Source organism: Corapipo altera, unplaced genomic scaffold (assembly GCF_003945725.1).
Source record: "Corapipo altera isolate COAL_440 unplaced genomic scaffold, ASM394572v1 55, whole genome shotgun sequence".
Classification (NCBI taxonomy): Eukaryota; Metazoa; Chordata; class Aves; order Passeriformes; family Pipridae; genus Corapipo; species Corapipo altera.
In genome coordinates, this window is record NW_020884882.1 from 11,857,313 (window position 1) to 11,871,145 (window position 13,833).

Consider the following 13,833-nt stretch of genomic DNA (forward strand, 5'->3'; position numbering starts at 1 on the left):
CCGGAGGCAAAAGCCTTCCACAGCAAAAAAGCCCAGAGGACACAACATCTGGGCAATCTCCAGACACTAGAACAAGAATAAAGAGTGGCAGAGTACAATACTGCACTATTTATTACCAAATGAGCCAGAAGTTAATTGAATTCTTCAGTAGTCTTCTTGCTTGATTTTAGCCTACTGTACTTGTTTCCAAAAAAAAAAAAAAAAAAAAAAAAGAGAGGAAAAAAATCAATTAGTGACTCATCAGTATAGCTGACAAGTTTGAGGGAGGAGAGGCTCAACTATCTTAATAGAAAAAACAGATTAGTAGTTAAGAGATGGATAGCCAGAGCTTTTCCCCATGGAGCTAAAACACATTTTGAGATTCCAAACCAGTAACAGAATATGTGGAAAAAATAAATCCTGTTTAAAGAGAAATTATAGCATTTCTAGAAATAGAGATTATCAAAAGCAATGCTTGTTCTTTGATAACTTAAATCCAGAGCCATTACATCGTATGTAACTTTTTAAAAATAAGTTATGTTATGGGAAATGAAGTATTAATAGCAGCAGAATTCCTGCAGAGACTGAGGCTTTGTTTTGAAGGGCACTGAAGCTGCACAGCTGAGGGAAGGGACTGTGTCTGTAGCTGCACAGTTTAGTAGGTTGGGTGTGTGAGCAGTGAGGGAATGGTTTAGGTAGAACTGATTCCATTTTGGGGCAGAGGGAATATTTTAGATGACCTCTCGTGGTCTTGTCCAGCTGTAATTTCTCTGTTTATGTGATGGGAAGGGAATTTTATTCTGCTTAAAATCCCGCTGCTGGATTCTACAAACTGACTTCATCAATCAGTGCAAACAAAATCAGAGCGATTAAAGCAGGTCGTTCATTTTTGTTTTGAAACAAATCAAGCTATCAGACTAAAAATGTTTAAAATGCAATCTGTAGGTCTGCAGGTGTGATGGGGATCATTAATTTACCTCTGTTGATTTCTTTACAGTCAGATTGATACAAAAACTGTGTTCAGGCATGTTCAGAGAGCTGGAAAGATTATCTGATTTACCCAAGGCCTTGCAGAGTAATTTCCTGAAGTCCAATTTGGTACCTCAGTTGGAAATCTAGCCCAGTGCCTCCAATTTCTTCTCTGAGTGTCTTGATTCTGACCAGCTGTGCTTGGACTTGCTACTATTTAGTGGATGTTCAGCAGTGTCTGCTGCTTTTCTAGGAGAAATATTGCAGAAGGAGCTTTCAGAGACACACTGGGGAGACCTAAGACTTGGTGTTGGAGGAGACACCAGGTCCTGGAGCAGCACAGAGACTTCCAGGTCTGTGGTGGTGGTAAATGGGACAGTTCAACCTACCTGCCTTCATAGGCTCTATTCCCCCAGCACAAATCTTTGCAAAGCTGGAATCCTGTTTTGTAGGTCATGTTGTGATCAGTGATTGTAAATATTCTCTGGGTCATCCTTCCAGCTTCACTTCCTCCATCCTGGTTTTCCTTCTCTGTGCTTTGTTTCCCTGTTCTTTCCTTTTCACCAGCAGTATTGTAAACTTCCTTCCTCTTCCTTTGAGGACCTGCTTCAAAACTCACAGGGTTTAGCTCTTTTTGGATCAGAACCTTCCCCTGTGTCTCCACTGCCTCCCTCTGCAGACATGTAACGTGCAGGCTCTCCTTATTGATCTGTTCTGGTACTGCATCCATTCTATTTCACCGAAAATATTTAGCCTTCTTGCTGAGGAGAGGCACTGAAAAAATAATTTCCTGCTTTCTGAAGAATGGATTCCACAGTTAAAAATTAACCACCTACATATAGCTTCAAACAAGCTAAGAAAAAAAAAAACCAAACAACAAATTCTTTATCCCTTTCTTTCCATCCCAAAACAAAAGAAATCAAAACCTCACCAGTACCCTGTGAATAAAACAAGATGGATACGTGCATCCAAGTGATTTAAAATCTTCATGTTATAAACCTTAAAAGAGAAATGCTATCCAAAAAACAACCTTTACACAAAGAGATGCTGTAAAATGCCACCATGGTAGTAGTGGGATGGTGAAATCACACAGACACACTTTTCTTCTCTGTTCTTTGCTTGAATTCAATACTTTCTAAAAATATGTTAGAGGTCCTGGGGGGCAGGGTAATAAGCTGAAACAAACTGAAAGAAAAGTCCTATTTAGCTTCCCTTTATGGCACACACATGTGTCTATGTGCATTGGTTAGTTCCTAGCTGAATTATAACTGTTTGGTGAAGACAGAACCAAGAGCAACAATCTGTTGAATTCCATCCCCAGTGCCTGTGAAATGGCAGCAGTTTCAGGCAAAGTGCTACTGGTGAGAGGCCTGGTGCTCCTGTGTTGAGCACACGTGTATGTATGTATGTATGTGATCCGTGGGGGTTTTATAGAAATGTAACAGGCATGAACATAGATACCAGAGATTTGGAATCTGCTCTGGCTCATCTATTAATAATTTAATCCCTTGAGACCTTGTCTGGCTTTGTCATCATCTCTGGTGTCTTAACTAGAGATGTTTGGAGCAGTGAGGGAGTGGGAGAAGGTGATATCTGAGCAGCCAGTGGGGAAGAACCCAAGGATAGATCTGCATATTTTAAGCCTCGGGTTGTGTTTGAACCAAACCTTGCCTTGTATCTGAGCTGTCTGGGCATGGGGTGGAGGCAGAGGAGGGAAGCATGTCCCTGTGCTGTGGGCATGCCAGGGGTATGATTGTGGTTGTGCTCCATGCTCGAGTCTTCTCTGGGCTTGAGCTGCCTGGCCAGACCACTGCACCCTGGCCCTGCAGTGTACCAGGGCAGGCTGTCCCAGAGGAGCTCCTGGGTGAGTCCTGTGTGTCCTCTAGGGAAGTGGGACATTATCAAGGAAATCCTGCCATCGGGTATTAGCTGTCAGGAAAGCAAAGTACTGCCCTGGAGGTCTCCAGCTTGTCAAAGAACCTGAATGTCCATTTGATGCAATTGAAAATTACCTCTGTTAAGATACCTTCTTTCTCCCTATCTAAAAAAAGTGTGGCTTCACATTAATAATTAATGCTCTGTGGTGACAAAGTCATGGAGGATGGAGGTGCAAGTCTAGTGAGACACAACACAATAACAAGAGCTTTTTGCACATTAACGGGGAGGATTTCCCGTCACTTTTGTTTTGATCTAATCGGCTCTGACAAGATTACACACTGTGTCTAAAAGCCTATTTAACTCCATAGCTCTGAATAAATTTTTGAGTAGTTCTCAAGATTTCCCTGCAGAGTCTGCTTGGACCAAGCTCCTAACCCTGAATTGGTTAAATCTCTGAGGAAGGAGTGCTTTTTCTTGGTATTTCTGCTGAAATCCAAAGAGGTTCTTGGGTCACTTTGCTCTACCATTGGCAGGTGTTGTTCCCACACTGATAAAGGACCAGAATAAACTTCCTCTTAAAAAAAATTGACATAATATCAATAAAATCAAAGTTCAAATAAGAACTTATTGATTGAAGAGTTCTGAAAAAGACCCTTTGTGAACTTGGAAGTCAGTCAGTGTAAGAGGATGCTGTGAGGTTTAGGTTGGACCTGAGCCACTGAGTTTTTCAATCCAGATTTGGGATTCGATCCTGGATCAGTCCTGGGTAACCTTCAGATGACAGTACAGAAAATAAGAATGAAGAAAGCCTATAGTACAGCTCGACGTGGATTTTTTTTCTCTTCCAACAAGGACATTAGTCAGGCATGAGTTCTTGTCTCTTGAAACAAGCTTGACCTACTGAACTGGGCTGGTATTGCAGAAGAGAGAGCAGGGGTCTGGTCAGATGATAGGAACACAGAATCAGGAGTAACCTCTGTGAAGGCCAGAAGGGTTCCCTGGACCCTTTAGAACAGGTAACTGAAGGAGAACTTGTCTTCATCCCTTCATAGGATCTTATTTGAGAATTGTGTCAAAGTACCTGTGAAACATTTTCCTATAGCAGCAAATTCTACAGGCAGCCACCTTACTGCAAGGACCCAGGGCTGTGTATTGTTCTCAGGTGAAGTATTTCACTCTCTTCTGATGTTTTTATTTGTGTATGACAGCTAAAAAGGGTAGAAAATACCAGCAGGAGCCTATCTTTAATCTTCAAGACTTTTTATTCTTGTTGTCAAATAAAGGTAGACCATTCTCTGCAGGTGTCTGTCACTAGCACTTCCATCAAGAACTGGTCCCTGGGAAAGTGTGAGTAGCAGAGGGATTTTCTGTTTAACACCCTGAGCTCAGCTGATGTGTGAATATACAGTGACCATTGTAACTTCTTAGGAGACAGGTGATGAATTTCCCACTACTGAGTGAAGGTTTATTTTCCCAATAGAGGAATTTGTCGCTCTGCTAGAAGTATGAATGAGCCAAGAGCCTTATCCCATGTGAAAATCCATGTTTATGTCTACTTGCTGAGCCCAAGTCATCACCAGATCTTTCTAGGGCAAGGGAGAAAGGAGCCTTGTCCAGGAGTGAGTTGGTGAGTGAGTCTGAACACAGACTGCCTGCAAAGGTGCCCTTTTCTCCGTCAGCTCTGCAGAGAGTTTGGAATGACTAGAAGTGTGAGGCTGAATGTGTCTGGGCCTTTCTTACCCATTCAATACTATGATGGTTTTCCTGGTTGCTGGCTCGTTGAGCAGACTCTAGCCTTTTATGGCAGCTCTTGGAGAATTCAGTGACAGCAGGAGTAGAATGACTAAATAAATAGAAGTGATTTAAAGATCTGTTGGGCCCTAATGTGTATTAGTGCAGTGCACAGCCCTCCTATTTTGAATGAGGTTTGTATCTGTTGTATTAATCTGATGATTGGAAACAGTCATGTTTTAATTTCCTTCACCTGGCTGGAGTAGGTGTGACTGAGCAGGACCTCACTGATGCTGTGGCCTGTTCCTGGATAGCTGTGCACTAACGTTGAAGAAGTCATTCTAAAATTACCTTGGACATTTAGGGTTAAGGCTGGAGCAAATTCATTTTGTCAGACTCACTGCCTTCAAAAAAAGCAGTTCCCAACAAATGCTAGCTTTAATCTTGTGTTTTTGTCAAGCATATACAAACTTGCTTTTAATTTAGCCGCTATCCTGCTGCTTGTTGTGCTTATGAAGCATTTTATTGTTGCTGTTGTCATTCTGAATTGATTGGTAAATCTGTACCAAATACTTCCCAGTGATGGAAAAAGAAACATTGAAATTTTAATAACACAAGAGTAGGAAAGATCCAGATGTTAGCTGGGGAAAAATGAAAACCAATCAGCCTTGATTAAACTTTTCAGATAAGAATTTTGGAACATCGTGTCAGGATAAATTGTGTTTGTTCTAATCACTCTATCAGCCAAGACTGAAGCTGCTGCCAATAAGAAACTATTAGGAACAAATGCATAAAAAAATTTGCAGGGATCTAATAAAGAACATAAGTTGGTCTGACTAACGTGTTACCATCAATGCTGTAGCTGGATGGTGCTTTGAGATTTTTTGCTTGTTGCAGGTCTGACAGCCATGTGTTCACTGTTTAATTTTATCTTGTTCTGTGGGCAAAGGAAGGGCTTCTACATCCAGACTTGTAAAGCCACTATTTTCCATGAAGATTATTTTTACCGTTCTAAAAATACACCGCTGACATGAGCACCAAAGTTTCTATCCAGACCATTCCCTCAAAGCCTTTGGGTCACTTACGCAAAAACTGGCTCGCAGTAAAAAGATTTCTGGACTGGAATTTAGTTTAACTTGCTCACAGTTTCTGCTTTGACTTCTTGAATGCAACCCATTTTTCTGCTTTTCATTGAGGTACCACTGCTGGAAAGGTTCCGGCAGAGCGAACCACATGGGCCGACCTTACGGGAGCGGAAGCTGCTCCCAAACCAGGCATTTTGGGCTCTTCACTAACTCAGCTTCCCTGCTATTCTTGTTTGAGATCCAGGGCACTGCACATGTGCCTTACTGCATCTCCTGAACTGTCATGGGACATTCCTTAATTAACTGTAAGAAGTCAAGGAGGGTGCCAGCTGGCCCAGCCTCCTCTGTCATAAAACAGGGGTTTAATATGTTCAAGCTAAGGTGATGGAGAGAGAGAGATGCAGGTAAGAACACGAGCCAGCAGGGAAAATGGATTTTTTCATTACTTTACACGTTTTGGAAGAAATGCTTTTTCCCCTCTCCCATCCCAAGAAAAAAGAAATCAATTTTTTGAACATTCCTTAAAACTTGGAACAGAAAATAGATTATTTTTAGCTTATTCCCTGGGTACTGTGTAGGCTTCAGTCTTTGGAGTCATTTTGTTCCCTGCTGTAGCAGATACAGGATTTATACAAGCTCTAGAGAAAAAAGAACAGCAGGAAGAAGAAGAATTTCAGAACAAGTCTCTCTTTTCTCTCCCCACCCTTTCTTCCCCTTTCATTCTTCACTTACTGCTGCTCCTGCATTTCAGAAGTTTCCTTCACTTTGGCTCTTCCTTAGCATGAATTACTTACTTGAAATATTGTGAACAGAGGAGGAGAGATTATAGTTAATTTTAGGATGGGGAAATAAGGCAAAGGGAATGAAATCCTGGGAGAAAAAACAGCAAAGTTGCTCCCTAGATAGCAGAAGAGGCCAGGCTGTAAGCCACAGGATTAGAATGTAGAGCCAGACACACACACGTTTGTGGGTAAGACATGTGGATGGATAAGCTGGATTTCTGGCTTTCAGGAGGAAAGTCACAGCTGAGCTGGCTGCGGAAAGTGTAAGTAATGAGCTCCAAGGGTGAAGTTTGGGAGTGATTAGAGAGAATAAAAATGGCCCTGAGGGGAAGATGGCACTTGTGGCAGCAGACTTCTAACAGTTTTCTAAGACCTTTGGGCAGCTTCATATTGTCGTTATCCGAAGTGGAGCTGATTTCATTTGTTGGAGATGAGCTCCATCCCAAACACTGGCTTGTCTTTTTTCCTTCAAACAGTCCCAGGTCTAACAGTCCAGATCCAGTCTGTCTGTATCTAGTGGTTAGCTTTGCCTCTGAAGCTTGTGTGTTTCAGATGCAGAACATCTTTTTATCTTTGTAGCATTTGATTGGTCAGACTTTAATTCTCGAGGATGAACACAGTGGGACTGGTTTATTTTCCCATCTCTGCAAATGAGTAAGCAGGTTCTTCCTTTCAGACTTGCTGTAGATGTTGGAAGTGGAATCCGTTATCATTACAACCTTCATGTGTTCATACATGTAGAGTCCAAAACAAAAGGACAGTAGTCTCACTGGGGGATGTTTGGATTTACAGTTAACTAGTATAGAGCTGTTTTCTTAAGTCAACACACAATAACAAAACACTCTGTGTGCAGACCCTCGACAAACGTACCTGGGCTCTGACGGGGGGAAAATGCTGTAGGCATTAATAACAGAGCAGTGTTGACCACAGCCCTGGGAATTATAGGCAGTGTGGCATTCATATCCACCCAACAATGTCTCACTTGTGTTTGGTGTTTTAATTTTCTCAGGTGGATTCGCAGCTGTAGTCACCACACCTCTCGACGTAGCGAAGACGAGAATTATGTTGGCAAAGGTAAGAGTGAAGGAGTCCAGCAGACACACAGGTGACTGGCCTGGTAGTTCCAGGCTTTCTGTAGGGTCGTTACAGAATGAAATCCAGCACCTATTAATAATTGTTTCTGCTCTTGTCCTCGAAGGCAGGATTAGATGTGAACAGGCACTGCATGCAGAACTAATGAAATCGTTGTGTTCCTTTCCTTGAATTGCTCCTCTGGTCCTTTCCCAATGGGCTTATCTGAAACAAGGCTTGGGCTTGACCAGAGTCTCATGCAGTGTCTTTAGGAGAAAATCCTTGCAGAGTCAGACACCCAAAGTTAAACTGCCCATCTGGCATTTATTCCTCCGTTATTTTGATAACTGTTGGGCTTCAGAGTGTGTGTGTGTGTGTCTTTTCTGAGAAGGGCTTGGCACTGGATTTTGTGTCCTAAAATTTTAAGCCGTAGAGATTGTGATGGCCTGCATCTGCCAACCAGAACAAAAGGAAGATTGCTTATAAGATCAGTAAGTTTAATAAGTTTATAAATTGATAGTGGGTCTGATGTTCCCATCATCATCTCACTGACCCAGAGCAGAGCTACATAGCTAAAAGCCCTGAGCAGGTGGATATTCCTAAAGCCTTTCTCTACCCTGAAAAGAGCTGTTGTGTTGGCAAAGGACAGGCATCCTGGAGGCTGTATGGGTGGTTTTCACTGTGTTGCTCATGTCTCTCAGTATGGGGGTGTAACTTGTTGATAACATGCACCTCCCCAGCCAAGTCACACACATCTGTGCTCACCACATTGCTGGGTGTATCTGTCATTGCTGGGCTGCATCTGCTGCAGATTCTCTGTCTTTCAATAGTGTGGGTGATAAAACTGTACGAACCAGGTTTGAATTATCTGTGCCCCTGTCCTGGGCAGCCAGGTAACATTGGTAGGGGAATGAAGGTGCTTTGAGGTGTTCTGAGACCATTCATACAGCTTCTTTGTATTAGTTATCTGCACAAACTAGATCACACGTCTAATAACTACAGAATCTGTAGTTCTGCTGTTTTGCACTTAAGTCCTCTGGTTTGCACTTAAGGCAATTTTCACATGAAATACACTGCTCAGGTTTTGGGACTTTTTTAAAAAATCTCAAGGATGCTATCCTGCAGTGAGTCACTTGTTGGTGCTTTAAGAGTGTGTTTTTGTTAAGGTCTGAATCTCTACCAACAGTGTCCACTCTCTCTCTCTCTCTCTGTGGTGCAGGCTGGTTCCAGAACTGCCACTGGGAATGTTTTGACTGCCCTTGGTGGCATCTGGAGGACACAAGGCCTGTCAGGGTAAGGACATGCTGCACCTCAGGTGTTGTATCTCTGTGTGTCGGGGGATGGGAGAGGATGGGATGGTTGCTTATATTTAAATTTTGTCAAAGAGAAAAGATTTTGATTGCTGTACACCTGGACAGGGAGCAACTAGCTAAGAACAAGTCCCTCAGGCCGTAGCACTGGCTGGGGACAATGTCCAGGGAAGAGCACAGAAACAGGGATTATTGGGAGTATATCCATGGTACAATCTCTAAGCCGAGCTCCAGGTGTCAGAGATGAGGGTGGTTTTGTGTTAACAACCCATGATGGACTTTGTGAGTGTTTGTGTTTTGTATCCATTTAAATTCAGGCTTGCACATCTTGTGGCAGTGAGGACCACAGTTTCCTCTTGAGGTGTGTGAATCCCCCCTCCTGAGATGTCAGAGAAGGACAGCATAGGAGTCATGTGTCCCTTATGGACAGTCTTTTCCACCTACTGGCTATTTCTTATGCTGCAGAAGTCTGGATTGATGTCAGTCCAGTCTCTTAACTGCCTCGCTTTGCTCAGGTCTGAGACAAGAGAATTGCTCTCCTGACCTTGGAGCGGTGTGGGAACACAGATTCCTCTGCTAGCCTTTGTAGAACATTTTGAGGTGTCACAGGCTTATAAATTATTATTGATTTTTACCTGCTTCATTTACGCCACCTTACCCTCTTTGGGGGCGTGACTCATACCAGTTGTTTGCCACTCATAGTGAATATATGTCTTAAACAACTTCTCCAGCCCATGGAGTTTAGCCTGTGCTTCCTTCAGCAGGGCTTGTCTCTGACCTGCCCATGGCCTGGAAGAAAAATTGAGAGATTTTTGGAAGCTTTACTTGGGGCTTTTCCCTGTAATTTCTCATGGGTTTTTAACCCCCTCGCTGTGGCCGATGCTCTCAGGGCGCTGTTTTAACCTTTGTAAACCGTTCCCAGACCATCTTGCCCATCACTGCTCTGTGGGGGACAGCTTTCTCTGAACATCTGATCTCTGCTTGCCCAGCTAATAAAAGTTCAGTCCTCTTTCTACACATGTGGGAGATAATTCAAAACAAATTGCAGGAAGTTCCTGAACACCGATTCCAGGAAGGCGTCCAGCTGTGCCCCCCGGCAACACTGAGATGGGTTGTCTCAGGTTTGCCTCTCTGAGGTGATGAGGTGATGTGGCAGTAGATGAGTTTTGAGTCCTGCATGGCTTGGTGGACTCTTAAGGCATGTTTTGAAAGGGAATGGGAGAAGTGAGGCTTGCTGATGGCAGTTGAGCTCTGAGGGGTGTGAAGAGGCTTGGATTTGGCTGGGGAAACCTCCCCCATTCCCCAGCCAACAGCAGAAAGTAAAAATGTATGTTTGTGTTTTTTTCAGGGTGTTTCAGCAGTGCCCTTTTCTAAACAACCCCAAATTAAACTCTGCCTAAAGATAGTACCCGTGGACTAGGACCAAAGGGAACACAATTCAGTTGAAATCAAAACAATAAGTGATCTGGAGAAAAAGTAACATGTAAAGGAGGCCAAGCTGCGTCAGCTGTGAGGAAAAGGAAGAAAGTCTTGGGAAAAATAAACGTAGAGGCTGCCATGCCTGCTGCCAATTATAAATCTATTAATCAAAAACAATAAAAATGTCGGGCTTTTTTGGCCAGTTGCAACATGACATGATTTATGGCTGCTCTAATAAATCTCGTGCTTGAAGAGGAGGAATTCTGAGGGCAGAAAGACGCATTGCTTATTGCCACCTTATTAAAACCAGAGCACAGGGCTCAGCTTCCTGGTCTGCACCTAGTAAATCCCTCTGCTTCACGCCAAGAAATTTCACATCCCTTTCTGTCCAGGGAAAGCCAGGCTTGCAGGAGGAGGTGGGATAGGGGTGGGGTGAGAGGATCTGTGTGTCTCTTCACTCTTGCCAGCGGAGTAGCTGAACCGTTCACGTGAAAGAGGGTTTTTACATCTTGTCTGACTGCTTTTCACGCAAGGAGGTGAAGGTGTTTGAAAGCCGTGGATGAAGCTTGGAACTCACTTGTGAGAAAGATGAGGGTTATTGGAGTGATAAATCTGGTGAGATGGATTGTCCCAGCCTGTGTGTACCTGGGGATGGAGCTGGCGGCTTGTACTGGGTGTCCTGTCCCTCTGGTGAGGTTCCTCATTGGAGTGGACTTGGCATGGCAGGTGTGAGCCACACTGCTCTCCACAGCCAGATCCTGCTGGCTGCTGTGCAAAACACAAGCTGCCCACAGAGTGAGCTTGGTGCAAAGCTGTAGCCAGAGAAGAGCAGTGGTTTTTCTCAGCATGGGCACCTCGTTGGTCCAGAGGGTAATACATGAGTTTTGTGGCTGAGCACACAGTGCCTTTTTCAGTGTTGGCCCCATTGTGCTGTGTCCAGGCCCTGCAGTGCCTTATCCACTTTTGCAGGGAAGTGGTGGACTCACCATCCCTGGAAGTGTTCAAACAATGTGTAGGTGTAGTGCTTGAGGACATGGTTTAGTGGTGGGCTTGGCAGTGGGTTAATGGTCGGACTCGATGATCTTAGAGGTCTTTTCCAACCTAAATAATTCTACGATCCAGAGGGTAACTGCAGGGGTTCTGTTATTCTCCTGTTAGGGGTTGAGGAGTGGCAGAGTGCCAGGTTAAATCTGTGCAGACAGAGAGCAAATACAACTAGCAGCAGACCTGTGCCCAGCAGAGCGGTTTCTGATGGGGCCAGCAGAGATAAATCCAATTTATCTCATCTGCTGATGGGGGCAGGCATGGCCCAGTGGGGACCAGTTTGGATCAGATGTGTGGCAGAGCTCAGCTTTCCAGATCTGGGACCTCCCTGCAGCTGTCCAGCTCTGCCCTCCCCCAGGAGGGAGCCCAGGGGGGAAGTGTGGATTGGAGAGGCCATGGGTACAGGTGGGAATGGGAAACTGGAGGGAGCAGGGCCAGGATTCTTGGAAGTGATGGTTAGTAACAGGGGGTTGCCAGGGATGCAGCTTCTGGATAACTCAGTTATCAGCTCCTGTTTGTGTAATAGAGGTGTCTCGGGTGGGCTGTTCTGGAAATGAATGTCTGCCACTGCTCCCGTAATGAGGCCGCCTAATTCGGCAGGAGAGGGATAGTGTGTGCTTTGGGAGCGATGCTGCTCCATAGGATTTGCCCTATCAGTGCTTTGTCCATACATGCCTTGTACAAATTACTCTGTTTTAAAGCTGTCATTATGGTAATAGACCCAATTGCTGTCTAGTAAAGCCATAAAATGTTTCCATCTGCCTGTGTGCTCCAGGCTCCTTAGCAAAGCTCATTACAGCCAGAGTTCCTGCAGCCAGAGGTTTCCCTGTGCAGCATGAGTAGCCAGGCACAGGCTGGGAGCAGGGAGCTCCTGAGCAGTCAGGCCTCACCAGGAATTACACCTTGTCCTGCTGTGGACATGCTCCTGGCAGGGATCATGCAGTGTTTGGAAAAGCCAAGGGCAGCGTCCCTGCAGAGCTCAGCCAGACTGAGGGCAATACATCCAGGTGGGGGGGATGCCAAACGGATTCAAGCCTAATGTTTAATCCTTGCTTGCCACAGAGGAAGCCTGTAATCCTCTGGGGGAATACACTGGCCTATCCTGAAATTGTTGAACCAACTAGGAGCTTAGATGTCTCAAGCAATTGGCTTTCCATGAGTTTCCTGTTAATTTCCAAGAACTATTAGGATCAGGCACCTAAAATCTGTGGCAGCTGAAAGCAGCACAGGTGGAATATTCCTGCTCCATCCTGGCTGGCCCCTGTATGTTACTGGGAGCGGGCTGCTGCAGTGAGCAGGGCTGTCTCTGCAGTAGGGGAGCCCCTGGTAGAGAGAGGAGATCCCTCTGCCCAGGCTGGATGGGGGCAGCAGAGGATGGGATGCTTCCCATCTGTCTGCAGCCCTTCATGTGGATGTGTCTGAGCTCCCACTATAAAGACCTCCTGCCTTTTCCTTCTGCACCTGAGGAGTGTGGAGAGGGGTTAAAAATCACAAGCCTTGGGAGTCCTGTGTTAAGGAAGTCCAGACAGACTTCCTTCAGGGAGCAGTGGGGTGGGATTTAAGAAATCAGCAAGACAGAGTTTTTCTTGGCTTTGTTTTCCAAAGCTACACCCGCTCCCGGCTCATCCTCTGAAGCCACCTTTCCTTTGCCTTTAGCTTGTTCGCAGGTGTTGTCCCACGGATGGCAGCCATCAGCCTGGGAGGCTTCATTTTCCTGGGGACATACGAGAAGACTCGCCAGCTGCTGCTCTGAGCCAGCCCGGCCGGTCCTGCCGGTGGCCACCGAGGAGCTGGAGAAGCCGGAGGAGGAGTCGGGCCGCGAGCACAGCCGCCTTCCTCCCGCCACAGCAGCTGTCCCGCAGGCTGAGAGCCACTCTCACTGTTAGAGAAAAGTAAATCCTCCAATAATCCAATTTCCCAAACATGAAATTTTCCTGCATGGAAAGTGAGTGAGGTCATTGTGAGAGTTGTGCCAAAAAAGTAATGTTTGGGGGGTAAACAGCTAATTATGGTGGCCGTGAAAGGCGTTATTAGAACTCCTGCAGGGAAAGTGTTTTGGAAACCTCCAGCTCGGGGGCTGAGCTGGGAGGCTGAAATAAAGCAAGTTTTCATCATTCAGTGGCACCTGCCTCATAACGTGGGGAGGGGAAGGGGCTGATAGAGTTACAGCCTTGCTGCCCTCCAACAGCACCAAAAGTATTCCGGGTTGGGAGAGCTCTTTGTAAAAGACAATCATCCATTTGTTTCTGATTTGAGCTGTATTTGTGGAAGTTTATATTCCTGTTTATACCTACAGGTGCTCAGCAAGCATTCCTGTGTGGAAGCCAGTGCAGCTTTATTAATCAGACTCACATTTCTCCAGTAAAAGCACAGGCTTGTATTATTTTACAGCTGTGCTTGAGCAAAGACATGGAGTTCTGCCTTCTTTTGGTCTTCATCCCTCAGCAGCTGAAGGAGCAGGAGGTTCGAGTGCTGAAGCCCAGGAGGAAGCCTGGGAAGGCAAGGCAGGGAGAACATGGGGGTTCTCCTGCTATGTATGGATGGATCCTGAGGGCTCTCAGGGGG

The 13,833-nt window shown here is 45.2% G+C and overlaps 1 protein-coding gene across 2 annotated transcripts in view; it reads left to right on the forward strand.

Annotated features, from left to right (window-relative positions):
- SLC25A26 (solute carrier family 25 member 26) overlaps positions 1-13,382 on the forward strand; it is an 86,327-nt gene extending 72,945 nt beyond the window's left edge. For both annotated transcript variants that reach the window (XM_027640186.1, XM_027640187.1), the window contains 3 exons: positions 7,434-7,498; positions 8,715-8,788; positions 12,925-13,382. In XM_027640186.1, coding sequence (XP_027495987.1) covers positions 7,434-7,498; positions 8,715-8,788; positions 12,925-13,021 — 236 coding nt within the window. In that variant the 3' untranslated portion in view covers positions 13,022-13,382. The remainder of the gene's footprint in view (positions 1-7,433; positions 7,499-8,714; positions 8,789-12,924) is intronic.
- Positions 13,383-13,833: the final 451 nt, after the last annotated feature.